This window comes from Aotus nancymaae, unplaced genomic scaffold (assembly GCF_030222135.1).
Source record: "Aotus nancymaae isolate 86718 unplaced genomic scaffold, 86718_ANA_hifiasm-v0.15.2.pri h1tg000051l, whole genome shotgun sequence".
Classification (NCBI taxonomy): domain Eukaryota; kingdom Metazoa; phylum Chordata; class Mammalia; order Primates; family Aotidae; genus Aotus; species Aotus nancymaae.
The window spans coordinates 25056219-25084024 of NW_026988465.1; the positions used below are offsets into that span (position 1 = coordinate 25056219).

General features: G+C 40.0%; 1 protein-coding gene across 1 annotated transcript; it reads left to right on the forward strand.

Annotated features, from left to right (window-relative positions):
* Positions 1–27776, forward strand: PGBD1 (piggyBac transposable element derived 1). The gene is made up of 7 exons (XM_012465821.3): positions 1–328; positions 2166–2619; positions 3943–4099; positions 5433–5521; positions 20890–21019; positions 21921–22017; positions 24811–27776. Exons 2-7 carry the CDS (start codon positions 2182–2184, stop codon positions 26369–26371), a joined length of 2472 nt encoding a protein of 823 aa, XP_012321244.2. The 5' UTR covers positions 1–328; positions 2166–2181; the 3' UTR covers positions 26372–27776.
* The last annotated feature ends 30 nt before the right edge of the window (positions 27777–27806 follow it).

Here is a 27806-nt window from a genome sequence, read left to right on the forward strand (position 1 = left end):
AGCCCCCGCCAGCCCCCGCCAGCCCCCGCCAGCCCCGCGGCCTGTGCTCTAGGGAGACCGGCGCACTCGACTAGGGAGCTTCGGGCCTCTGTGCTCCCGCGGGAGCCTTTCACGAGGTCGGCCACGTCTTTGTTGTGCGCGTTCCTGCACTTTTGGTCCTTTAACCAGCAATTAGATACGCAGGTACTGAGTGCCTGGCGCGGTGCTAGATGCTGGGTGTAATCTCAGAAAAGTACGTTCTGGGGCGCGCCTGAGGGTGCTGGCTGCTGGGATCTAGGTGCTCTACGTGCATTCGTGAAGAAACTCACCAGTCTTTGTTGAATACCAGGTACGTGCCGGGCTTGTGGAGTCTGTGCAGCGATAAACCCCTGTTCTCAAGAAGCCGGGTGGGGTTGGGTTGGGTGATCTGTAATACGAGATGGAGGAGATGAGGGTTGGGTGCAGTTTTCCATGGGAACACCCCATCTCTACCTGTGGCTTAGTTTTCCTGTCTATGTATTGGGGTTAGGGGTGGCCAGGGAAGGTTTTACAGAGAACTTTTGCACTGGGCCTTGAGAATTTACCCTCAGAAGGGCGGTCCTGACTGTATAGAGTGGATTAAAAAAAAAAATTAAGAACTTAGCATGTCAGTGACACAAGGAATTTGGGAAGACCGTGGCTTTCTTGAAAGTAGGAACTAAGTCTTTTATTCCAGAGTTAGCTTTATGCCTGGAAAATAATGAAGTGCTCCGCAAATGTTTATTGAGTGACAAACATGTCATCAAAACCCAGTAGAGATTAGATCCTGGGGAGTATGAATTTACTTCAACGAGTTTAATGAAAACTTTGTATGTGTTTAATGTGTGTGAGGTATGTTGACTATGGTCAGATTTGTGCTTTAGGAAATATTAACCCACTGACCATAGAAGCAAGGAGTTAGGCAGGAATACCATAACAGAACATTATTGTGATGGTGAATGAAAATGATAGTAAAAGAATAAGTAGGAAGGAATGGCTGCAAGAGGCGTTTTTAAGAATTGACTGGACTCACTGATTGTATATAGAGGCTTTTAAAAAGATTGAATGCATGGAAGATGACAGTGATGCCAGTAGAAATGGAGAAATACAGAGTGAGTGCAGCTTTGAGGGACTCTGATCTCAGTTTGGGATCTGTTGAAATTATAGTGCAGGAGAGGCCTACAGCTGCTGGCATTTCAAGATGTGGGTTTGGATTGAAAAAAGCAAGCTGGAGCCAAAGATTTGAGTCTTGGAACCGAGATATATTGAAATTGTGACTAAAGAGATCACAAAGGAAAAAATGAAGAGAGGGAAAAAAAGAACTTGATGCATGTCTCCTGTTTCAGTTATGTATTGTTGCATCAAAAATAAAACTCTAAACTTAAGTGACGGAAAACAAACTCACCGTAATATTCCACAGGATTCTGCGGGTTGACTAGGCAGTTCTGCTGGTCTTACCTGGAGTTACTAATATAACTGCATTCACCTGGAGAATTATCTGAGCACTAGGCCCAGTAGGGCTTTAGCTTGGGCATTTAGATTCTCATCCACGTGACCTTTACATAGCTAGCTTGGGCTTCCTGACAGCATGGCAGTCTCATGGCAGTGAGCCAAGAGCTACAGCAGCACTCCCTCTTACAATGTCGTTTCTCCCATATTCCGTTGGTTAAAGCAAGTCATAGGCCAGAACAGATTCAAGGGAAGGAAAAATAGATTCCACCCCTTGATGAGAACAGTGGCAAAATCTCATCACAAAAGGTATTTGAGGATGGGAGACTTTGGACAGTCTGTTACACCTACATTTAAAGTGAAATATTCAGTGAGAGATACACAGATATAGATGACCTTTGAGACTGTATTGTTTGTCCATGAAGGCAGCCATCTGGCTCCTCAGTGGGTAAAATCATACCTTCTTCCCGGCTAAAGTGCAAGCTGCTCAAGCTTTCTTACTGCTAACCCTTCTTCCCTTGTATCCTACATCCCTTACCTCTGGACTCAGCCCTGTTAGTACTAGATCAAGATAGACTTCTGATTCATTTCACTGATAATAGAAGCAAGCAGCCTCAGCTTTTGAACATTACCTACAGTGGGGACAAAATACAAGTAGGTCACATACCGTTTTGTAGCTCTTATAATTTGCATGTTGCTGATCAATTCTTATGCCTCAGATCTGTATTTCTGAATATGGACCCCAAGCTGAGTGAACCTTTAGCCTCTAAGCTCAACATGTATGAAGCTTTGCCAGGCCCTGCTCCTGAAGATGAAGATGGCCTTGTGAAAGTGAAGGAGGAAGATCCCACCTGGGAGCAGGTGGGCAACTCACAGGAGAGCAGCTCCCACACACAGGAGATTTGCCGCCTGCGCTTTCGGCAATTCTGCTATCAGGAGGCTCCTGGACCCCGGGAAGCTCTGGCCCAACTCCAAGAACTTTGTCATCAATGGCTGAGACCGGAGATGCACACCAAGGAACAGATAATGGAACTGCTGGTGCTGGAGCAGTTCCTGACCATCCTGCCCAAGGAACTCCAGCCGTTTGTGAAGACATATCCTCTGGAAAGTGGAGAGGAAGCAGTGACAGTGCTGGAGAATCTAGAGACAGGAAGTGGAGGCACAGGACAACAGGTGGGAAGAGAATGTGTGTGATGGTGTGGGAAAAGAAAAGGGGGACACGTTTCAGTTTATTTTTAACTTTTTATTTTGAAATAATTTCTAATTTATAACAGTATTAGAATAGAGAACTCTTGTAAACTCTTCATCCAAATCTGCCAGTTGTTAGCATCTGTTTCATGAAGTCTCCTTGTTGTGTACCCTCTTGTGCAAGGAAGTGCATTCCCCCCCAATATGCATATGTGTACACACACATACATACATATACACATGCAGTATTTTTTTCTCAAACCATTTGAGAGTTAGTTGCAAACACTATATCCCTTTACATCATTCTGTTGCCCAGGCTGGAGTGCGATGGTGCGATCATAGCCTCATTGCAGCCTTGAACTACAATGGTGGAAGGCTCAGGCAATCCTCCCACCTCTGGCTCCTGAGTAGCTGGGACTACAGGTACATGCCACCATTCTTTGTAGAGGGAGTGGGGTCTTGCTCTGTTGCCTACGCTAATCTTGAACTTCTGGCCTCAAGTGATCCTGCTGCCTTGGCCTTTCAAAACATTGGGATTACAGGCATGAACCACCACACCTGGCCATTCAGTGTGTATTTCTGAAGAGTGAGGACATTCTCTTGTATAACCTGAATACAAATATCAAGTTTAGGGAAATTAAAATTGTTATGATACTACCATATAACCTTAGTCCTTATTCATATTTTGTCATGTTACCCTAATAATGCTCTTTATGGTAATTTTTTTTTCTGATTCAGGATACAAGCCACCATCACATATTGTACTTAGCTGCCGTACCTCTAATCTTTGTGAATCTGGAGTAGCTGCTGTCTTTCTTTGTCATGACATCGTTGTTTTTGAAGAGTACAGCTAAGTTTTTGGAGAATATCCCTCAATTTGAGTTTGTCCTATATTTTCTCATGATCAGATTCAGGTTGCATATTTTGGCTACAGTACCACAGAGGTAATGCTGTATTCTCAGTGCATCACTTCAGAGGTGCATAGTGATGATTTGTCCCTTTACTGATGCGGTTATAGTGGTACCTGTGAGATTTCTCCACTAGAAAGTTACCTTTTTCCCCTTTGTAATTACTGAGTAATCTGTGGGAAACATTTTGAGACAGTGTACATATCCTGTTCCTCATTAGGTTTTCACCAGCCAGTTTAATCATCCACTCGTTTGTTGTTTTTGTTCTTCTGGGCTGGGATCCTTTGCCTGTCTTTTCTGCCTTGTTTGCTGCTGTATTGCTAGCATATAGAACAGTGCCTGGCTCTTAGCATGCAGTCCATATATGCATGCCTTTTCAAAGTAAATCTTTTGTTTTTAGGCCTCTGTCTATATTCAGGGACAGGACATGCGCCCAATGGTGACAGAATACCAAGGAGTCTCTTTGGAGTGTCGGAGACTCCAGCTCCTGCCTGGGGTAATTCCCCTGAAGTGTGAACCTCCACAGCTTACTGAAGAGAACCCACAAGAAGTGAGCGGTGAGTGCCAGAGAGTGAGCTTAGTGAGGAGACTGGGAACTGGCCACTGACACTTGCATGGCCTTCTTGTCCTCGAGTTTGATACACTGTGAAATGATTACCAGAAACTAACACATATCTCACAGTTACCTTTTGTGTGTGTGTGTGTGGGAAGAATTCCTAAGATCCACTCTCATGAAAGTTCATATATGTGTAGTCACCATGCTGTACGTTAGGTTTCCAGAACTTATTCATCTTATAACTGCAAGTTTGTACCCTTTGACCAACATCAAGTTGTATTTTTTTGTCTAACCCTGTATCTGAACAAACTTAAAGACCCGCTTTATTTTACCCTGTGCTTTTTAAGCTGGTTTGTTTAGTATGTATGTGTTGTGGATGACTATATATAATAGTAACAGTGAATCGGGGCAAAGCTGTTTTTTTCCAGCAAACTTTATTCCTTCTTGAAATGAAACAACAGTAATAAAAAGATTCCATAGTGATCCATGATGGAAGCAAAGAAAAGCAGAGCAAAAAAAAGTGATGTTCTGTTTTATATTTTTGGGTTAGAATTACCACATGTGCTCTTCATTTGGTAATTTTATACTCTGCCATCTGCCAACTGTGTGACTTAGGCAAGTCATTTAATGAACGGGTCATTCAAGTAGTCAGCAGTTATCTGTTTGATCTCTGTGTGTACTCTGCACTCAACTGTGATTCTTCTCAATGTGCCTAGGATATATGAAGGCAATAATTTGGACCTTCTTGATTATTTTGAGGATTGGAAATAATCTTTTAAAGTAACAGCACAGTGGCTGGCATTGTGCAGTCATCATGGCCATTTTGATTACTGTTGGTTCTGTGGGATCAGTACCTCCTAACAGTTTTTCTAGTTCATGGCTAACATCTCTTCTGTATTTTTTTAGGCATCTTTATTTTCTGTCTGTCTCTTTATCTTCCTTTCTTCTGCTTTCCTTTTTCTCCTCTGTCTCATCTCTCTGCTCTCCACATCCTTTCTTTTGTCTCTGTGTTCTCTGCTTGATCTTTATCATCTTTTCCTTTTATCTATGATTTTTATTTTTTCTCTATGTAAAAGTGCACGACTGCAAAGCACCTTATGAGTTCATAAATCCCACTTAAGTTTTTGAGTGAGAGACTCTAAAGCTGTAGAATTTTAGAACTTCTCACAGAATGAAAGCAGTTCTGATTCTCTGTCTCTCACAGTAAAGTCTACGTCTTAGTTCTTGGGTGTTTAACAAACATAAGAACTTTGGGGAAAAAGGCTGGGTCTCCAAAAACGGTACCCTAAAGGCCACTGTGTCTCGTTTAGGACTCTTGCCTTCTCTCTCTACAGGGCCTGTTTCCCAAGGATCAGCTCATCTCCATGAAAAAAAACACGGAGACAAGGCTGCAATGCCTGTTTTTAACCCGGTCAGGTCCCAGGTGAGCAGGATGCCTAGGCTTGTAGGAATGTCAGTAGTGGTCTTCCTCCCTCACCTTATGTTCCTTACCCTTATCTTGGCTCACACTCATCCTGCTGAGAGCCATTCACGTGGCATTCATTCCTCTGCCTTCACCTTGTCACAGAATATCACAGAGTATTGCATCATTCAAGGATCTTGTATTGTTTACATGCCATTCATTGCTTCATTTCACACCTTGTTTGGGAGGCATGTCCAAATCTAAAGGCATGGGAGTGAGGGATGGAGTGAGGCCCCTGGTTTCAGAAAGTACTCCACTCATCTGATGCTCAGTAACTGATATTTTCTCTTTTGAAGTCTCTGGTTTCTTTCCCCAGCCTGAGAACAAGGGCCCTTTCTCATACTACTTTATATTCAGCACATATACAATTAATGTTTGGTGATAATAATGGAAATTCTATATCTCCAAGGTAATACTTAACATCCTCACAAGATGGACTTTTTTTTTTTAAATTCTCTCAGTGGTTCATTCATTTTCCTAGTTATTTATTTACAATAAAATTTGAGTCTCCCATTTAAGTCCTCTTGCACACTGCTGCCACATGAGTTTCCTCAAGACACTGTCTTCATGGGTTTCTCTCCTTGCTCAGTTCTCTTCTATGGCTTCTAATTGGTTTTTAATCCTATCAGACCCAATGTCTCCTGTTATTAACAAATCAATCTTGAAAAGAAGTGTCTAGAAAATAAAACCTACTCATACACATTTTAAAAATCAACATCATTCCCTTAAATGTAATATAAGGGTATAATGTGGAAACAAAAAAGTTATTTATTTTAAAAGTAGTGTTTCAAAATGCAAGTACTTGACATGATTATAAGTAAGGAAATAACAACATACATGTTTGCACTGAAGTATAATTAGTATTAAGTTAAAATTAAGGAGGAATAAGATCAGAAGTCCAGGAAAATCAAAGGGCAATGGTATAGGTGGACAGAGGAATGAAACTAGTATTGAGTCAAATAATACAAGGCTAGACAGAGAAAGTGGAGCCCTTAATTGAAGTAGGGCTTAGATGTTGTAAATTGAATTGTGTCCCTCCAAAAGATACACGAAAATCCTAACCCCAAGTACCTGCGAATGTGACCTGACTTGGAAATAGGCTCTCTTAGTCCATTTTGTGTTGCTAATAACAGAATTCCTGAGACTGGGTAATTTATTTTTAAAAGAGGTTTATTTAGCTCAAAATTCTGTAACCTGAGAAGTCCAAGATCATCAGCCTATCTGGAGGATCTCATGCTGCTTCAGGTCATGGCAGAAGGTGGAATGATGGAGAACCAAGTATGTGCAAAGAGACCAAACATTAGAGGCAGTCGTCCTTTAAACAGCCGACTCTTGGAGCTAAGCAAGGGCAAGAATAGAAAGCTTATTCAAAGAAATAACAACAGGCTGGGTGCAGTGGCTCTCACCTGCAATCCCAGCACTTTGGGAGGCCAAGGCAGGAGGGTTGCTTGAGGCCAGGAGTTTGAGACCAGCCTGAGCAACACAGCAAGACCCTGTATCTATTTTTAATTTATTTATTTTACTTTAGGTGCATACTATATCTGGCATTTCTCCCCATGTTATCCCTCCCCACCCCCCACTGTCTCTCCCCTACCCCCCACCAACTGCCCCCAGTGTGTGATGTTCCTCTCCCTGAGTCCATATGTTCTCGTTGTTCAACACCCACCTATGAGTGAGAACATATGGTGGTTGGCTTTCTGTTCTTGTGTCAGTTTGCTGAGAATGATGGTTTGCAGATTCATGCAGTCCCTACAAAGGACACGAACTCGTCGTTTTTTATGGCTGCGTAGTATTCCATGGTGTATATGTGCCACATTTTCTTTGTCCAGTCTATCATTGATGGGCATTTGGGTTGGTTCCAGGTCTTTGCTATTGTACACAGGGCTGCAATGAATATACGTGTGCTTGTATCTTTATAGTAGAACAATTTATAGTTCTTTGGGTATATACCTAGTAATGGGATTGCTGGGTCAAATGGAATTTCTACTTCTAGATCCTTGAGAAATCACCACACTGTCTTCCATAATGGTTGAACTAATTTACACTCCCACCAACTGTGTAGGAGTGTTCCTATTTCTCCGTATCCTCTCCAGTATCTGTTGTCTCCAGAGTTGTTAATGATCGCCATTCTAACTGGCATGAGATGATATCTCAGCGTGGTTTTGATTTGCATTTTTGTAATGACCAGTGATGATGAACATTTTTTCATATGTTTGTTGGCCTCATATATGTCTTCTTTTGAAAAGTGTTCATATCCTTTGCCCATTTTTGAATGGGGTTATTTGTTTTTTTCCTGTATGTCTGTTTTAGTTCTTTGTAGATTCTGGGTATTAGGTCTTTGTCAGATGGGTAGATTGCAAAAATTTTTTCCCATTCTGTTGGTTGCCAATTCGCTCTAATGATTGTTTCTTTTGCTGTACAGAAGCTCTGGAGTTTAATTAGATCCCATTTGTCTATCTTGGCTTTTATTGCCATTGCTTTTGGTGTTTTAGTCATGAAGTCCTTGCCTATGCCTATGTCCTGGATGGTTTTGCCTACACTTTCTTCTAGTGTTTTTATGGTGTTAGGTTTTATGTTTAAATCTTTGATCCATCTGGAGTTAATTTTAGTGTAAGGTGACAGGTAGGGGTCCAGTTTCTGCTTTCTGCACATTGCTAGCCAGTTTTCCCAACACCATTTATTAAACATGGAGTCCTTTCCCCATTGCGTGTTTTTGCTGGGTTTGTCAAAGATCAGATGGTTGTAGATGTGTGGTGTTTCTTCTGGGGTCTCTGTTCTGTTCCATTGGTCTATGTCTCTGTTTTGGTACCAGTACCATGCTGTTTTGATTACTGTAGCCTTGTAGTATAGTTTGAAGTCTGGCAGTATGATGCCTCCAGCTTTGTTCTTTTTGCTTAGGATTGTCTTGGCTATGCGGGGTCTTTTGTGATTCCATATGAAGTTTAAAGTGGTTTTTTCCAGTTCTGCAAAGAAGGTCATTGGTAGCTTGATGGGGATAGCGTTGAATCTATAGATTACTTTGGGCAGTACGGCCATTTTCATGATACTGATTCTTCCTAACCATGAGCATGGAATGTTTCTCCATCTGTTTGTGTCCTCTCTTATTTCGTTGAGCAGTGGTTTGTACTTTTCCTTGAAGAGGTCCTTTACATCCTTTGTTAGTTAAGTATTCCTAGGTATTTTATTCTCTTTGTAGCAATTGTGAATGGGAGTTATTGGTATACAGGAATGCTTGTGATTTCTGCACATTGATTTTGTATCCTGACACTTTGCTGAAGTTGCTTATCTGTTTGAGAAGATTTTGGGCTGAGACGATGGGGTCTTCTAGGTATACAATCATGTCATCTGCAAATAGAGACAGTTTGACTTCCTCCTTTCCTAATTGAATACGCTTTATTTCTTTTTCTTGCCTGATTGCTCTGGCTAGAACTTCCAATACTATATTGAATAGGAGTGGTGAGAGAGGGCATCCTTGTCTAGTGCCTGATTTCAAAGGGAATTTTTCCAACTTTTCCCTGTTCAGTATGATATTGGCTGTAGGTTTGTCATATATAGCTTTTATCATTTTATGATACATTCCGTCAATACCTAGTTTATTGAGAGTTTTTAGCATGAAGGGCTGTCGAATTTTATCGAAGGCCTTCTCTGCATCTGTTGAGATAATCGTGGTTTTTGTCTTTGGTTCCGTTTATGTGATGGATTGCATTTATGGATTTGCATATGTTGCACCAGTCTTGCAGTCCCGGGATGAAGCCTACTTGGTCATGATGGATAAGCTTCTTGATGTGCCGTTGCAATCTGTTTGCCAGTATTTTATTGAAGATTTTTGCGTCGATGTTCATCATGGATATTGGCCTGAAGTTTTCTTTTTTAGTTGAGTCTCTGCCTGGTTTTGGTATGAGGATGATGTTGGTCTCATAAAATGAGTTAGGGAGGATTCTCTCCTTTTGTGTTGTTTGATACAGTTTCAGAAGGAACGGAACCAGCTCCTCTTTGTACATCTGGTAGAATTCAGCTGTGAACCCATCTGGACCTGGACTTTTTTTGGTTGGTAGGCTATTGATTGCTGCCTCTGCTTCAGCCCTTGTTATTGGTCTATTCAGGGTTTCAACTTCCTCCTGGTTTCGTCTTGGTGGAGTACAAGTGTCTAGGAATTTATCCATTTCTTCCTGGTTTACTGGTTAATGTGAGTAGAGCTGTTTGTAGTAATCTCTGATGTTAGTTTGTATTTTTGTGGGATCAGTGGTGATATCCCCTTTATTGTTTTTTATTGCACTTATTTGATTCTTCTCTCTTTTCTTTTTTATTAATCTGGCTAGTGGTCTGTCTGTTTTGTTGATGTTTTCAAAAAACCAGCTCCTGGATTTATTGATTTTTTTGAAGGGTTTTTTGTGTCTCTATCTCCTTCAGTTCAGCTCTGATCTTAGTTATTTCTTGTCTTCTGCTAGGTTTTGAGTTTTTTTGCTCTTGTTCCTCTAGGTATCTCAATTTTGATGATAGGTCAATTTTAGATATTTCCTCTCTTCTCTGGTGGGCATTTATTGCTATAAATTTCCCTCTTGACACTGCTTTAAAGGTGTCCCAGAGATTCTGGTAAGTTGTGTCTTCATTCTGGTTGGTTTCAAAGAATATCTTTATTTCTGTCTTCATTTCATTGTTTATCCAGTTGACTCTCAGAAGCAAGTTGTTCAGTTTCCAAGTAGTTGTGCAGGTTTGAGTGTGTTATTGCTCTGTGGTCTGATAGACTGTTTGTTATGATTTCTGTTCTTTTGCATTTGCTAAGGAGTGATTTGCTTCCAATGATGTGGTTAATTTTAGAGTAAGTGCAATGTGGTGCTGAGAAAAATGTATATTCTGTGGATTTGGGGTGGGGTGTTCTGTATATGTCTATTAGGTCTGCTTGGTCCAGCTCTGCATTCAAGTCCTGGATATCCTTATTAATTTTCTGTCTCGTTGATCTGTCTAATATTGACAGTGGAGTGTTGAAGTTTCCCACTATTACTGTGTGGGAGTCTAAATCTTGTTTTAGGTTGTTAAGAACTTGCTTTATGTATCTGGGCGCTCCTGTGTTGGGGGCGTATATATTTAGGATAGTTAGCTCTTCCTGTTGGATTGAGCCTTTTACCATTATGTAGTGTCCTTCTTTGTCTCTTTTGATCTTTGTTGGTTTGAAGTCCATTTTATCAGAGACTAGGATTGCAACCCCTGCTTTTTTTTTGTTCTCCATTTGTTTGGTAAATCTTCTTCCATCCCTTTATTTTGAGTCTATGTATGTCTTTGTATGTGTGATGAGTTTCCCGAATACAGTACACCGATGGGTTCTTTTTATCCAGTTTGCCAGTCTGTGTCTTTTGATTGGGGCATTTAGGCTATTTACATTCAATGTTAATATTGTTATGTGTGAATTTGATCCTGCCATTTTGTTACTGGCTGGTTTTCTTTCCCATTAGTTGACTCATTTTATTCATTGCATTTTTGTTCTTTGCCAACTGGTTTGCTTTTGCAGTGACTGGTACTTATTCCTTTCCATACTTAGTGTTTCTTTCAAGAGCTCTTGTAGGGTAGGTCAGGTGGTGACAAAATCTCTCAATAGTTGCTTGTCCATAAAGGATTTTATTTCTCCTTCACTTACGAAGCTTAGTTTGGCTGGATATGAGATTCTGGGTTGAAAGTTCTTTTCTTTAAGGATGTTGAATATTGGCCCCCACTCTCTTCTGGCTTCTAGGGTTTCTGCCAAGAGATCTGCTGTGAGTCTGATTGGCTTCCCTCTGTGGGTGACCTGACCTTTCTCTCTGGCTGCCCTTAGCATTTTTTCCTTCATTTCAACCCTGGTGAATCTGACGATTATGTGCCTTGGCATTGCTCTTCTTGAGGAATATCTTTGTGGAGTTCTCTGTATTTGTTGAATTTGAAATTTGGACTGCCTTGCTAGGCTTGGGTAGTTCTCCTGGATAATATCCTGGAGCGTGTTTTCCAGCTTGGATTCATTCTCCCCATCATATTCAGGTACACTTATCAAGTGTAGATTACGTCTTTTCACATAATCCCATGTTCCTTGGAGGCTTTGTTCATTTCTCTTCACTCTTTTTTCTCTTGTCTTGCCTTCTCTTTTTATTTCATAGAGATGATCTTCAATCTCTGATATCCTTTCTTCTGCTTGATCGATTCAGCTATTAAAACTTGTGTTTGCTTCATGTAGTTCTCATGCTGTGTTTTTCAACTCTATCAAGTCATTTATGTTCTTCTCCAAGCTGGTTATCCTAGTTAGCATTTCGTCTAACCTTTTTTCAAGGTCTTTGGTTTCTTTGCATTGAGTTAGAACGTGTCCCTTTAGCTCAGAAAAGTTTGTTGTTATTAACCTTCTGAAGCCTGTTTCTGTCAGTTTGTCGCACTCCTTGGTCAACTTGTGATCCTGTGTGTTGTTGAGGAGTTGTGATCCCTTGAATGAGAAGAGGTGTTCTGGTCTTTGATGGTTTCATCTTTTTTGTGCTGTTTTTTTCCCATCTTTGTGGATTTACCTGGCTATGTTATCAGGGAGCTGCTTGATGAGGTCGTTTGTCTGCCTGTGGAGGTGCTACTGGGTTTCTAGGAACTCCTTCAGGTTACTAGCTTCCTTTGTCTTTTTTGTTTATACTGGGAGATTAGGCCCGCCTCTTCCGCTGACCTGTAAGTGCTGCTGGGTTGTCAAGAACACCGTCCGGTTGCTACATAGGCTTCCTGTGTTTTTTGTTAAAACACGTAGCCCAAGCACGCCTGTAATCCTAGCTCTTTGGGAGGCCGAGGCGGGTGGATCACAAGGTCAAGAGATCGAGACCATCCTGGTCAACATGGTGAAACCCCGTCTCTACTAAAAATACAAAAAATTAGCTGGGCATGGTGGTGCGTGCCTGTAATCCCAGCTACTCAGGAGGCTGAGGCAGGAGAATTGCCTGAACCCAGGAGGCGGAGGTTGCGGTGAGCCGAGATCGCGCCATTGCACTCCAGCCTGGGTAACAAGAGCGAAACTCCATCTCAACAACAACAACAACAACAACAAAAAGAGATCGAGACCACCCTGGTCAACGTGGTGAAACCCCGTCTCTACTACAAATACAAAATAAAAATTAGCTGGGCATGGTGGCGTGTGCCTGTAATCCCAGCTACTCAGGAGGCTGAGGCAGGAGAATTGCCTGAACCCAGGAGGCAGAGGTTGCGGTGAGCCGAGATCGCGCCATTGCACTCCAGCCTGGGTAACAAGAGCGAAACTCCGTCTCAAAAAAAAAAAAAAAACATGTAGCCCAGTCCCACCCCTCTAGTGGTGGGTTGTGCCCTTCCTCCACTGGGCTGGATCATTCAGGGTTCATCTCAGACTGTGGCACTGGCTGTGCAACCCACTAGAGTCAGAGATTCAGCCCTCTGGGGTTTGTAGGGGAGGGTAGGGACCTGCCTAGCTGCACCCGGCCATCTCCCTTTTCAGCTTCCTCTCTCTCTGGTCATGGGGTAGGGGCCTGCCCAACTGCTCCTGCTTACAGCTCCCTCTCTCTCCGGGTGGAGGGATGGGGCAGTAGCTCAGTCCACAGGCTCTTATTCAACTCTGTGCTTGTAATTCCTGGCGCTTGACTGGCAAAGATCCTCGGTTCTGTGTATTGCTGAGACTTTTGGGGAAGTGCTGTATCTGGACCGGAGTGCCAGAGGAGAGCGTCTGACTCGGCAGTCAGATGCATTTTCTGGGTGAAGCAGCACCCCTCCCCGCTTCCGTCTGCCCTGAGTGGGCCTTGCTCACCATCAGACCAGACCTGTTGAAATGCACCTGGTACCTCGCTTGGAGATAGGAGATCTCTGAATTTCTGCATCTCTCTCGCTGGGTGTTGTGCGTTGGAGTTGTGTCTAATTGGCCATCTTGGATCATCAGCTGACCCTGTATCTATTTTTTTAAAAAGAGAGAAATAATAACAAGAAACTTTGCAAAACTTGAGAAAGATATAAATGTCCAGGTACAGGAACATCTGAGAACACCGAGCAGAGTCATCCCAAGTAAGACTACCTCAAAGCATATAATAATCAAACTCTTAATGGTCAAGGAAAAAGAGAGAACCTTAAAAGCAGCAAGAGAAGAAACAAATAAGGAGCTCCAACTCATCTGGCAACAGATTTCTCCCTGGCAATCATACAGGTCAGGAGAAAGTAGAATGGCATATTCAAAGTACTCAAAGAAAAATACTGACATTCAAGAATATTGTATCTAGGAAAATTATCTTTCATATATGGAGGAGAAAGTCTTTTCCAGACAAAAGCAGAGAGAGTATACCACCACGAGACCCATCTTATCAGAAATGCTAAAGGATAGTCTTCAGTCTAAAAGAAAAGAAGACTAATGTACCTAAAGAAAACTTTTGAAGTCATAAAAGTCACTGATAAAATTAAGTACATGGACAAACCCAGAATACTTGATTACTGTAATGATGACATACAATATACTCAAAAATGTACTATGAAGTCCCAAGACATACCGATCGAAAACAATAATAGGACTGGACACAGTGGCTTATGCCTGCAAACCCAGTTCTTTGGGAGGCTGAAGTGGGAGGATCACTTGAGACTAGGAGTTTGAGACCAGCCTGGGCAATATGGTAAGACCCTGACTCTATACCTGGGCACAGGAGACAGAGTGAAACCATATCTTTAAAACAAAACAAAACAAAACAAAATAAAACAAATAATAATAGCTAGCAACCTGTTAAGAGATAGATAGTATAAAGTTATAAATTGAGACAATGAAAAGTCAGAATCAAGAAGAATTGAATTAAAACGTATAATTTTTTTTCTGTGTTTCTGCCTTTGTTTCTACTCTTGTATTTGGGATCTGAGATAAGTTGTCATTTCTTTAAAATAACTTATATCTAAAGGTCTTCTTTGTAAGCCTCATGATGACTACAATGTAAAAACCTATAACAAACTTCCTAAAAATAGAAGGCAACAAATGAAAACAAACTATAAGAGAAAATCATGTAGCCACAGAGGTTTTTCTTTGTTGTTGTTGTGTGAGACAAGTTTCACTCTTTCACTGAGGCTGGAGTGCAATGGTATCATTTCAGCTCACTGCAACTTCTACCTCTTGAGCTCAAGTGATACTGGCACCTCAGCCTCCCTAGTAGCTGAAACCACAGGTATGCCCCACCATGCCTGGCTAATTTTTTGTAGGGCTGAGGTTTTGCCATGTTACCCAGGCTGGTCTTGAACCTCTGGACTCACGTAATTTGCCCATCTTGATCTCTCAAAGTGCTGGGATTAGAGGTGTGAGACACCATGCCTGGCTATATATAACAATTATAAATAACTATGCATGCAACACCAGAGCTCCCAAGTATATAAAGAAAACATTAATAGATCTAAAAGGAGAGGTAGACTGCAATACAATAATAGTAGGAGATTTTAATATCCCAGTCTCAGTAATTAACACATCATCCAGACAGAAAATCAACAAAGCAACAGTGGAATTAAACTACATACTAGATCTAATAACCCTGATATTTACAGAACATGTCATCCAACTGCTACAGAATACACATTCATTTCATCAGTACGTGGAACATTCTTAAGAATAGACCGTATCTTAGGCCACAAACAAATCTCAACAAATTTTTTAAAAATGTAAATCGTATCAAGTGTCTTTTCTGATCACAATGGAATAAACCTGAAAAGCAATAGCAAGAAAAACCTTGGAAACTACACGAACACATGGAAATTAAATAGCATGCTTGTGAACAACTAATTTGTCAGGGAAGAAATTAAGACGGAGATTAAAAAATGGCTTGAAACAAATGAAAATAGAAAATGTGACATAACAGTTTGTGGGATACAGAAAAAGCAGTACTAAGAAGGAAATTTATAGCAATAAACACCTATATCCAAAAAGTAAAAAGACATCAAATAAACAGTCTAATGATACACCTCAAGGAACTAGAAAAGCAAGAACAAACCAAACCCAAAATTAGTAGAAGGAAACCAATAATAAAGATTAGAGCAGAAATAATTGAAATTGAGACCAAAAAACCCCCCAATGAAACAAGAAGTTGGATTTTTTGAAAAGGTAAACAAAATCAACAAGGCTTTAGCTAGATAAACAAAAAAGAAGAAGACCCAAATGAATAAAATCAGAAATGAAAAAGACATAACAGCTGAGACCTCAGAAATACAAAGAACCATTAGAGACTATTATGAACAACTATATGACAATAAATTAGAAAACCTAGAAGAAATGGATACATTCCTAGATACGTGCCAACTACCAAGATTGGACCATGAAGAAATAGAAAACCTCAGCAAACCAGTAATGAGTAACAAGATAGAATCTGTAATAAAAAGTCTTCCATCAAAAGCCCAAGACCTGTTGGCTTGCCTGCTGAATTCTACCAAACATTTAAAAAAGAACTGATGCCAATCCTTTCAAATGCTTCAAAAAAAAAAAAAAAAAAAAAAAAATTTAAAAGGAGGGGCTACTTCCAAACTCATTCCGTGAGGCCAGCCAAACCAGACTGATACCAAAACCAGATTAGGATACAACATAAAAAGAAAACCACAGACCAATGTCACCGTTGAGTATAGATGCAAAAATTCTCAATGAAACACTGGCAAACTGAATTCAACAACACATTAAAAAAATCATTCACCATGATAAAGTGGGATTCACTCCAGGGATTCATTTATTTATGCAATAAATATGATATATTAATATAATCAGGAACAAAAACCATATGATTATTTCAGTAGATGCTGAAAAGCATTTGATAAAATTCATTGATTTTAGATAAAAACCCTTGTCAAAATTGGTATAAAAGGAACATACCTCAAAATAGTAAGAGCCATATTGACAGACCCACAGCTGACGTTGTACTGAACAGGGAAAAACTGAAGACCTTTTCTCTAAGGTCTGGAACAAGACCAGGATGCCCACTCTCACCACTGTTCAACATAATACTCGAAATCCTGGCCAGAGCAATTAAGCAAGAGAAAGAAGTAAATGGCATCCAAATTGGATAGCAAAAAGTGAGGTTAGTCTATTCACAGATGATATAATCTTATACCTAGAAAAACCTGAAGACTACAAAAAAATTGTTAGTGCTGATAAGCAAGTAAAGTTGCAGGATAAAAAATCAATACACAAAAGTCAGTAGCATTTATATACTCAAATAGTGAACAATCTGAAAGAGAAACCAAGAAAATAATCACATTTACAGTAGCTACAAAAAATGTAAAATTCCCAGGGAATTTAAATACTGAACATTAAAAAAATTAAAAATTAAATTTAACTTAATTTAGTGTTTAAATTTAGTGTTTAAATTCCCTAGGTATTGTATAATTTTTAGTATTTTATTTATAATTTAGTATTTAATTTAAATACTAAAGAAGTAAAAGACCTATATAAGGAAAACTAAAACTCTCATGGAACAAATTGAAGAGGACACAAAAACAATGGAAAGATACTCCATGCTCATGAATTGGAAGAATGGTTATTAAAATGACAGTACTTCCCAAAGCAATTTACAGATTCAGTGCAATCTCTATCAAAATACCAATGACATTCTTCACAAAAATCAGGGAAAAAAAAAAATCATGTGGCAAGCCCTAAATCCAATGATTCGTATTCTTTTTTTTTTTTTTTGACTCGTATTCTTATAAGAAATCCATATTTCCAAATTGACCCATGGGTTGTAAAATGAAAGAAAGATGCCCAAGTGAAGACATACACACAGAGAGAATGCCATGTGATGACTGAGACGGAGATTTGTATAACACATCTACAAGCCAAGGGACTCCGAGAATTGCTGACAAACACTAAAAACTTGGAGAGAGGCAAGGAAAATTACCCCATAGAGCTTTCAAAGATAACATGGCCCTACTGATATCTTGTTTTTGGATTTCTAGCCTCCAGAGCTATGAGAGAATATAGTTCTGTTGTTTTCCACTATTGAGGTTGTGGTACTTTGTTACGAGAGCCGTAGGAAAGCAATATAGGTTACAAGACAAATTATGAACAGATAAAGAGGAGAAAACAAGGTATGATATTACACATAGAACCCCTTTATTGTGTTTCATTTTATTTGCTTTGCAGGTACTGCTTTTTTTTTTTTTTTTTAACAAGTTGAAAGTTAGTGGCAACCGTGTGTGGAACAAGTCTGTCAGTCCCATTTTTCTAACGTATGTGCTCACTTCGTGTCTCTGTCACATTCTGGCAATTCCTGCAGTGTTTCAGACTTTATTATTATACCTGTCATGGGATCTGTGATCACTTATTTTTGATGTTACTATTGTGTTTGTTTTGGTGTGCCACAAACCATGCTTAAGATGGCAAACCTAACTGATAAACATTGTATTTGTCCTGACTGCTCCATTGACCAGCTGTTCCCCCATCTCTTTTCCTTTCCTTGGTTCTTGCTATGTCCTGAGGCACAATAATATTGAATTGAAGCCAATTATAATAATACTACTACAGTGGCCTCTAAGTGTTCAAGTGAAAGGAAGAGTCACATGCCTCTCAGATTAAATCAAAAGCTAGAAGTGATTAAACATAGAAAGGCATGTTGAAAGCAGAGATAGACCAAAAGGTAGGAGGCTTCTCGTGCCAAAGAGGCAAGTTGTGAATGCAAAGGAAATGTTCTCGAAGAAAATGAAGAGTGCTACTCTGGTGAACATACAAATGATAAGAAAGAAAAAAAAAATCACACCAACCATGGCATTGCCTCTAGCCGAAGACTAACCCAGAGCAAATCCCTTACTTTCTTCAGTTCTGTGAAGCTGAGAGAAGTGAGGAAGCTACAAAAGAATAATTGGAAGCTGGCACAGGTTGGTTCATGAGGTGTAAGGAAGAAGCTGTCTTCATAAAATGCGTCAGCAACAAGTGCTGATGTAAATGCCGCAGCAGGTTATCCAGACCTAGGCAAAATTACTAATGAAGGTGGCTACAGTGAACAGGTATTCAGTGTAGATGAAACAACCTTATATTGGAAGAAGATGCCATCTAGGACTTCTATTGGTAGAGAGGAGAAGTCAATGCCTGGCTTCAAAACTTCAAATGACAGTCTGACTCTTGTTAGGGGCTTATGCAGTTGGTGACTTTAAAGTTGAAGCAAGTGCTCATTTATCATCCTGAAAATCCTAGGGTCCATAGAATTATGCTAACTCTACTCTGCCTGTGCTCTAGAAATGGAACAACAAAGCCTGGATGATAGCACATCTGTTTACAGCGTGGTTTACTGAATATTTTAAGCCTACTGTTGAGATGTAGTACTCAAAAAAAAAAACAAGATTTCTTTGAAAATATTACTGCTTATTCACAGAGCACCTAGTCACACAAGAGCTCTGAAGGAGAGGTACAAGGAAATAAATGTTTTCAAGTGTGCTAATACAATACACATTCTGTAGCCCATGGATCAGGGAGTAATTTTAAGTCATTATTTGAGAAATACATTTTGTAAGGCTATATATAGCTCCCATTGGTAGTGATTTCTCTGATGGATCTGGGCAAGGTAAATTTAAAACCTTCTCGAAATGATTCATCATTCTAGATGCCATTAAGATCATTTGTGATTCAAGGAAAGAGGTAAAAATACCAGCATTAACAGGAGTTGGAAGAAATTGGTTCCAACATTCTGGTTGTCTTTGAGGGGTTTAGTACTTCAGTGGATTAAGTAGCTGCAGATGTGGTGAAAAGGACTAGAATTACAAGTGGAACCTCAAGATTTGACTGAATTGCTGTAATCTCATGATAAAACTTGAACAAATAAGTTACTTCTTATGGATGAGCAAAGAAAGTGGTTTCCTGAGATGGAATCTACCCCTGGTGAAGCATTGTTGAAATGACAACAAAGGATTTAGAATGTTACATAAACTTAGTTTATAAAGCAGCAGCAGGGTTTGAGATGATGGACTACAATTTTGAAAGAAGTTCTACCATGGATAAAATGCTATCAAACAACATCACATGCTACAGAGAAATCGTTTGTTAAAGGAAGAGTCAATCAAGGTGGCTAATGTTACTGTGGTCTTATTTTAAGAAATTGCCACAGCCACCCAAACCTTCCGCAACCACCACACCAATCAGTCAGTAGCCTTCAACATCGCGGAAGACCCTCTACCAACAAAAACATTACAACTCTCTGAAGGCTCAGATGATTATTAGCATTTTTTAGCAATAAAGTATTTTTAAATTAAGATATATACATTTTTAGACATAATGCTTGTGTACATTTAATAGACTACATAGTATAATGTAAACATAACTTTCACATGCACTTGAAAGCCAAGAAATTTATGTGACTTGCTTTATTGTGATATTTGCTTTATTGAGGTGGTCTAGAACTGAACCTGCAATATCTCTGAGGTATGCCTGTGTTTAAATGAGGTGGGCTTTGCTTTTTATTGTCAAAATAATTATGTGTTTGTAGTTTTGGATAGGGTGATGGTGAGTTAAAGAGAGAACGTCTTCTGTCTTGAAACTCCTCCATCAAAACAGACATTCATTTTGTAAAAGACTCGCACCATATCGTTTCTCAGGCAACAAGAAAGAGAAAGTAGATTGGAAAATGAGAGAAAGTCAAGACGTTAATGAAACCATGTGATAGCCCTTTGAGGACAGTGTCAGAGAGAGAATCTCAGACATTGTCCAAAATAAATAATTTCAGTGTATGACTTTTCTAGCCTACATGTAATTACTAGCTTTAAAATGTTTTTAAACAATCTTTATTCATGAAATTCAGTGAAATTTCCACATTTACATTAGATTCCAAGTCTGTTAAAAGGAGTCCCAAAACTCCATTATGTATTTGTAATCAGTTTAATTGCATTTGTTATAACTGCAATATTATATTGAAGTGCTGTTCAACCAAATACATAGAAACTGCCGTAAAACAGTGTGTAGAACAGTCCAGTGAGTCAACTTCAATGTCTTTAATCGATGTAAGCTTCCTTCTCTTTCTTGAATTACTGATTTTTTTTGGTATCATCCTATAAAAACTCTTCAGGATTCTATGTTTCAGTGCAGTTGATGTATATTGATTGTACGTTTGGCTCAGCAGGACACTCAAAAGTCCTGCAGGATGTGGAAGAATTCTTTGTAGTGTGGGACTGTCCCACCTATTGCAAGATGCCTAGCATCTCTGGCCTCATCCTCTGAATGGCATTGGCTTGAGGTGGTGGTGAGCTTCATTGTTATAACCAGAAAGGTTCCCGCAAATTTACAAACTGCCCTGAGGGGCTGGAGCTACTGGTCTACAGTGTGATATTCAACACTCTTCACAAGTGGATTCCTTACCACAGTGAAAACAGGCTGTTTTCTTTTTTTGTCTTTTTAGACACTGGTGAAGACTGAGGAAGAAACAGCCCAGGCCCTTGCTACAGAGAAGTGGCCACATCTGAGTCTGGCTCAGAGGAACCTCTGTGGTAACTCAGCTCAGGAGACGGTTAGGAGCCTCAGCCTGATGAGTAAGCCCAGGCCTCTGACTGGACTTCTCTCTGTACTCTCATTTTCCCGTCACTCACCCAACTTGGCCCTTGGGACCCTGCATTTCCTACAGACCCCCACCCTTCCTTTCCCTTCTTCTGGCCTCTGCCTCCAGACTTCTAGCTCTTATCATTTTGCATCCTTCCCAATCACATTTTCTTCTGTTGCTAATCAGCTTACTGATTCTTGTGGTTATCTTCTCCCAGTTCCTTGATTCCTTCAGTCATCTGAAAAAGGATCAAAAGGATCATTTTTCTTCCCTATCAAGGATTCCATATAACTTGTCATTTCAGATATCCCTTCATACTTGGAAGCCCCATGAACACCTCTGCCTGATCTTGTCTTTACCTCAGAGGAAATCATCTTCACTGTCTAAGAACACTGCTGTTCATGTTTAATTTAATTTTTTTTTTTTTTTTTTAGTTTTTTTAGAGATAGGGGTCTCACTCTGTTGCCCTTACTGGAGCATAGTATCACTATGATAGTTCACGGCAGCCTCAAACTCCTGGGCTTAAGCAGTCCTCCCACCTTAGCCCCTAAACAGCTAGGACTATACCCAGCAAATTTTTCTGTAGACAGAGTCTCACTGTGTTGCCCAGGCTGGTCTTGAACTCCTGGCCTGAAGAAGTCCCGCCGCAGCCTCCCAAAACACCCAGCCTAATTTTCTTGAAATGTGCTCTGCCCCGTTGGGCCCTTTCTCCAGCTGGACTTTGGTGCTTTAATTACCCTTTCTGAACATTTTCCCATACCATGCCACATTTTGTAAAATTGCTGAAACTGTGCACCCTTGAAACACCAGTATGTCTACCCTGGAAGTTGTTTGTTTTTTTTTTCAAAATTCACAGAACAGATGACATTTAAATCATTAATATTATATTTTAGCTGAAGAAATTGTAACTAAAGATAGATTGTTTAATGCAAAGCAAGAAACTTCTGAAGAAATAGAACAAGGTGGAGAGGCCTCAGGAATGCCCAGCAGGTGAGTGTCCATGGTCCTCAGTGGATCAAATGCTGCAGATATAAAAAATTGGAATGGAGTCAAACCAGTTGGTCAAAAGTCTGCTTCCCTCTAATAAGATAGGACGACTGCCACCCTCACTTCTGTGATCATAGGAGCTCCATGCCAAGAAAGTGACCTATTCAAAATTTTCAGTATGCAATAAACTGACATGCAGTTGCTTCCAAGAAGCCTATTCTGATCCAGTCTGTCCTGCTTGATTCTCTTCCCTGGGCTCGCTTACATTTTTATGGAGCTATAGAGAAGCCAGAAGGCAGGTAATTTAACAAGAGTGAGGGCTACAGGTGAAGCTGCCATGGCAGTTAAGGAAGAAATGTCAGAGCAGAAGAGGACAAGCAGGGTACAGGTTGAGCATTCCAAATCCGAAATGTTCCAAAATCTGAGCTGTTTTTTTTTTTTTTTTTGGAGACGGAGTTTCGCTCTTGTTACCCAAGCTGGAGTGCAATGGTGCGATCTCACCACAACCTCCGCCTCCTGGGTTCAGGTAATTCTCCTGCCTCAGCCTCCTGAGTAGCTGGGATTACAGGCACGTGCCACCATGCCCAGCTAATTTTTTGTATTTTTACTAGAGACGGAGTTTCACCATGTTGACCAGGATGGTCTTGATCTCTTGACCTTGTGATTCACCTGCCTCGGCCTCCCAAAGTGCTGGGATTACAGGTGTGAGCCACCGTGCCCGGCCATCTGAGCTGTTTTGAGTACCAGCATGATGCTCAAAGGAAATGCTCACTGAGGCATCTTGGATTTTGGATCTTTGATTAGGGATGCTCAACTGGTATAATGCAAATATTCCAACATCTGAAAAAATCCAAAATTCAAAAATCTGCTGGCCCCAAGCATTTCAGATAAGGGAAAATTAAACCTGTATTTTCAACCACTGTTAAGAGACCTGAACAGGTCAAATCATCCATGTCTTCACCAATGTCTAGGTACAGGTCAAAAGGAAAGTTAGCTGATGAAGTAGAATTGAATGACAGTGGTGGTGCTTTCTAAGTTCTGGTTGTGGGAATTAATGAAGTAACATACTCATATGCAAAGCAGGAAACTTCTGAGGAAATTGAAAAAGGTGGAGAAGGTTCAGGAATGCCCAACATTCTGAGGCTTCTCAGGAATGGAGAAAGAGAGGGAGCAAATCACAAGCAGAGGGTTGGCTTCTGGTGAAGCCATTCGGTCCTCAGAGACTTGAGAAAAGAGGAGAAAGGAAGCAAAGTGGGATACTTGGCTAAAGATCAGAGAAGGGGTGGGAATTTTCCTTATTGACATTCGTTCATCTTAGAGAAACTGGGAGCTAAATCTCAGTTAAAATAGAAATGTCTTAAAGCTTAAGAAGAGAAATGAAATTTTGCATTAAGATTAGTGAAGACTGAGCCAAGCTCCACTAAAGGAAGAGAAATAACTTTCAGTAACTTAGAGCAGAGTTATACAACTGAAGAATAGGAATCTGCTTTTGTGCCTGTGAGGTACACTTAGTGTCAGGCAACTATCAGGTAATTCACAGTGCCTATGAGAATAAAGATATTCATATGACAAGAAGTCTGAAGGTAGGCTATTTCAGGTTTGGTGCAATAGCTTAACCATGATATCAAAGATCTAGCCCCTGCCCTCTCTCTAGTCCCCCTCTCTCACCTCCACCCTACTTTCTTAGCTCACTCTTTTTTCCCATTTCTCACTCCCATTTCCTTCCCTCACAATATTGGACTTAATGCAATGTAGCTCTTAGAGTTTACATATCCACAGTAGAAAGACTCATTGTGATCAAGGAATGTCACTGAAGTTATGGATATCAGGGAACTTTAAGAGGGATGTGTTGAATACATTCAGACATTGAAGACACCTTGGATGATAAATGTTTTAAGTAAAGAAATGTATGTAGTATAAATTATATTAAAATATACCCTTCATGCTTGTTAAATGTCTTTGAAAACTTGACTAGTTTACCAACAGAACACTAATAAATTAAATGCACATATCTAAAAATTAAAAAGTTTGTGTAAATAATACTTTTCATCTTTGTAACTGTAGCTTACTTCCTTGTATGCCTCAAAAATCATTCCAAGTGCAATGAGTTTGGTTTCATTTGTTTTCCCCAGGATAGTATGTCCATCAGATGAATGTAGAACTGGCAGGCGCTAAGTCCTTTTACATTCATTTTCCCCAGGGTAGTATGCCCATCAGATGAATGTAGAACTGGCAGGCGCTAAGTCCTTTTACATTCAGAAATTCTGGAGAGGTGTGAGGAGACCTGATAAATAACCTCTTTTTCTTGTTCAAGTTCAGAACCAACTGACAGGGATGCAGGAATAAATAGATGGTTCTGGAAACCTTAGTTTCTTAGTGACAGAAGTTAGACTGGCTAAAAACAACTCAAAGGCAGAGCTAAATAGACTTGTACTGGCAGAGGAGGAGTGTAGCAGATGTCCCTCTGCTTAGGTCTTCTCAGTGCAACTTGGGGCAACAAGGAGCATGGAATGTCTGCATCCTGCTCCTAAAGAGAACAGAGGGAGGGGCGTACCAAGGATGCCCAGTTCTTTCTCCCAGGTTCAACAGTTAGTTCTATCATGAAGAGTGAGTGACAGGTGGAGAGAGGCTAGAAATGTTCAATCTAGCCAGAGTCCTTCCCATGGAAACAAGAGAAATAAGTAAGTACCCCCACACACACCCTAAGCCCCAAAAGATTAAAGCTTCAGCAGATTTATCATGTGTGAGAGAATATGACTGAGGATTTTTACAACATGTTCCTTTTTTCTTTCTCAGAGGGTGTGCACTCCAGATTCCTTGTAGTACTCCTATCCCTACTGAAAGGACAGTTGCACATTTGAACACTGTGAAGAGCCATCACCCAGGTGACTTGTGGGCCCGGATGCACATCTCATCCTTGGAATATGCTGCAGGAGACATTACTCGAAAAGGGAGAAAAAAAGACAAAGCTCGAGTGAGTGAACTGCTCCAAGGCCTTGCATTCTCTGGTGACTCAGATGTGGAAAAAGATAATGAACCTGAGACACAGCCTGCTCAAAAGAAGTTAAAGGTGTCATGTTTCCCAGAAAGCAGTTGGACCAAAAGAGACATTAAACCCAACTTTCCAAGCTGGTCAGCACTGGATTCTGGACTTTTGAATCTCAAGAGTGAAAAGTTGAACCCAGTAGAACTTTTTGAATTATTTTTTGATGATGAAACATTCAACTTAATTGTCAAGGAAACCAATAATTATGCGTCTCAGAAAAATGTCAGCTTGGAAGTCACAGTTCAAGAAATGAGGTGTGTGTTTGGTGTCCTGCTTTTGAGTGGATTTATGAGGCGTCCTAGAAGGGGATTGTATTGGGAAATCTCTGACACCAATCAGAACCTGGTTAGAGATGCAATCAGAAGGGACAGATTTGAATTGATTTTCTCAAACCTGCACTTTGCAGATAATGGCCACCTAGATCAAAAAGATAAGTTTACAAAGTTGAGGCCTCTCATAAAACAAATGAATAAAAATTTTCTCTTGTATGCTCCCCTAGAAGAATACTATTGCTTTGATAAGTCAATGTGTGAATGCTTTGATAGTGACCAATTCCTGAATGGAAAGCCTATTAGAATTGGCTATAAAATTTGGTGTGGTACAACCGCACAGGGTTATCTGGTTTGGTTTGAGCCCTATCAAGAAGAATCAACTGTGAAGGTAGATGAGGATCCTGACCTTGGGTTAGGTGGAAATCTAGTGATGAACTTTGCTGATGTTCTTTTAGAGAGAGGTCAGTATCCCTATCACCTGTGTTTTGATAGCTTCTTTACAAGTGTGAAATTGTTGTCAGCCTTGAAAAAGAAGGGGGTGAGAGCAACTGGAACAATTCTTGAGAACAGGACTGAAAAATGTCCCCTTATGAATGTAGAACATATGAAAAAAATGAAGAGAGGGTATTTCGATTTCCAAGTAGAAGAAAACAATGAGATAATTTTGTGTCGTTGGTATGGGGATGACATTATCAGTCTGTGCTCCAATGCTGTGGGCATAGAACCAGTCAATGAGATAAGTTGTTGTGATGCTGATGACGAAGAAATCCCTCAGATAAGTCAACCATCCATAGTGAAAGTGTATGATGAATGCAAGGAAGGTGTAGCTAAAATGGATCAAATTATTTCGAAATATAGGGTGAGGATAAGAAGCAAGAAGTGGTACTCAGTTTTGGTGAGCTACATGATTGATGTAGCCATGAACAATGCCTGGCACCTGCACAGAGCCTGTAACCCAGGTGCTTCTCTAGACCCATTGGACTTTTGGAGATTTGTTGCACATTTCTACTTGGAACACAATGCCGATCTGTCAGATTAGGGCACATAAAATGGACACAGTGCAGACATTAATAAGACATAGAAAAATAATTACATGCTGTTGTACCCTCCCAAAGCAAATCAGATATATGTAATGAAGTTATTAAGTAATTAATGCTTTTGAAAATCAGTTATTTATATAGAGTTTCAAAGACTATTATAACAAATAATGTTAAAAATTATCTGTGAAAATGTTGAACTGTAGTACCTTTCTCTATGTTACATTTTGTATCAGACACAGGAAATAATTTACTTGTTCAATTGACTGTTTTGTGCATTTAAAGAATGAAATCCTACCTCTTAAAAAATTCTCTGGAGAATGCCATTTTAAAAATGCAAGCAATGTCATAGTGACTGTAGAATAGTGCTGACTCCGTAGTTCCAACTAGAGACACAGCCTATGAAGTAAGAATGATCTAAACAAAACATAGGTGTTAAGAGACTGAAAATCTTAGCATTCGTGTAAAACTGGATCGGATTGTGTGTAGGTGAGAAGGGTCAGGCACGGATATTGAAGGAGAGTGCTATAAAGGAAAAACCAGAGGTAAAGCGGTGCCTTTGAATATTGAAATGATAGGTGTAGCCTACGGTGACTGTGTGAATTGGCAGCAGAAGCAGAAGAGTAAAGAAAACCGAGGAAACATGAAGCAAATCAGAATAACAAGTCACCATGAGAGTGAAGGAAAAGAGAAGAGTAAAGCAACATAAATCCCATGTTGAAATCACCTGAGGAGATGTCTGGGTTTAAGGTCATCAGTGAACTGATGGAACTGCATTAGTGAACTCAAGGAGAAACACCTGGAAAAGTGAACGATATGGACTGTGATTCCTTAGTGTTGGAGTCTGCTATTGGTGGATTAGTCTGTTGGGTAGAGAAGACAGGTTCCAGCTCATTTCTGTGGGTTATAGCCACAACAGCTCTTTACCTTTCTTTCATATCCTAAAATTTACAGTCCCTTTCTTGGCTGGAAGGCACATGGTCAGGTTTGAATTTTTGAAGGCATGTTTATTATGCCTTCAAAATGACTGGTGAAAGTGTAAGCTGTGCCTAATGTAGTCACAGATTCACCTATTCCAAATAAGATGTTCAAAGAAAATATAAGTTCATTAGTTCCTGTAATTGATCTTACATTCTTTGTGAAATACATCACCAGATGAGTTGGTTTTTACTTTTAAATGATGGAGTGTGTGGTGTCTGCCCACAAAAGGATATTAATAGAATGCACATTTTAGTTAAATGATAAGTGAGTGATGCAGATAGTAATTGCTGATATAGGCAGGAAATAATTACATAATAACTTCTTATTTCACTTTCATGTCTGCCCTGATGTTTAGAGCCGTCCCCACTTAGCAGTTATCTAAGGCTGCACTTAATATGTCCCATTTTCTAAATCTGCTTTTCTCTTCTCCAGGGTTCCATAATTACGCAAATAATA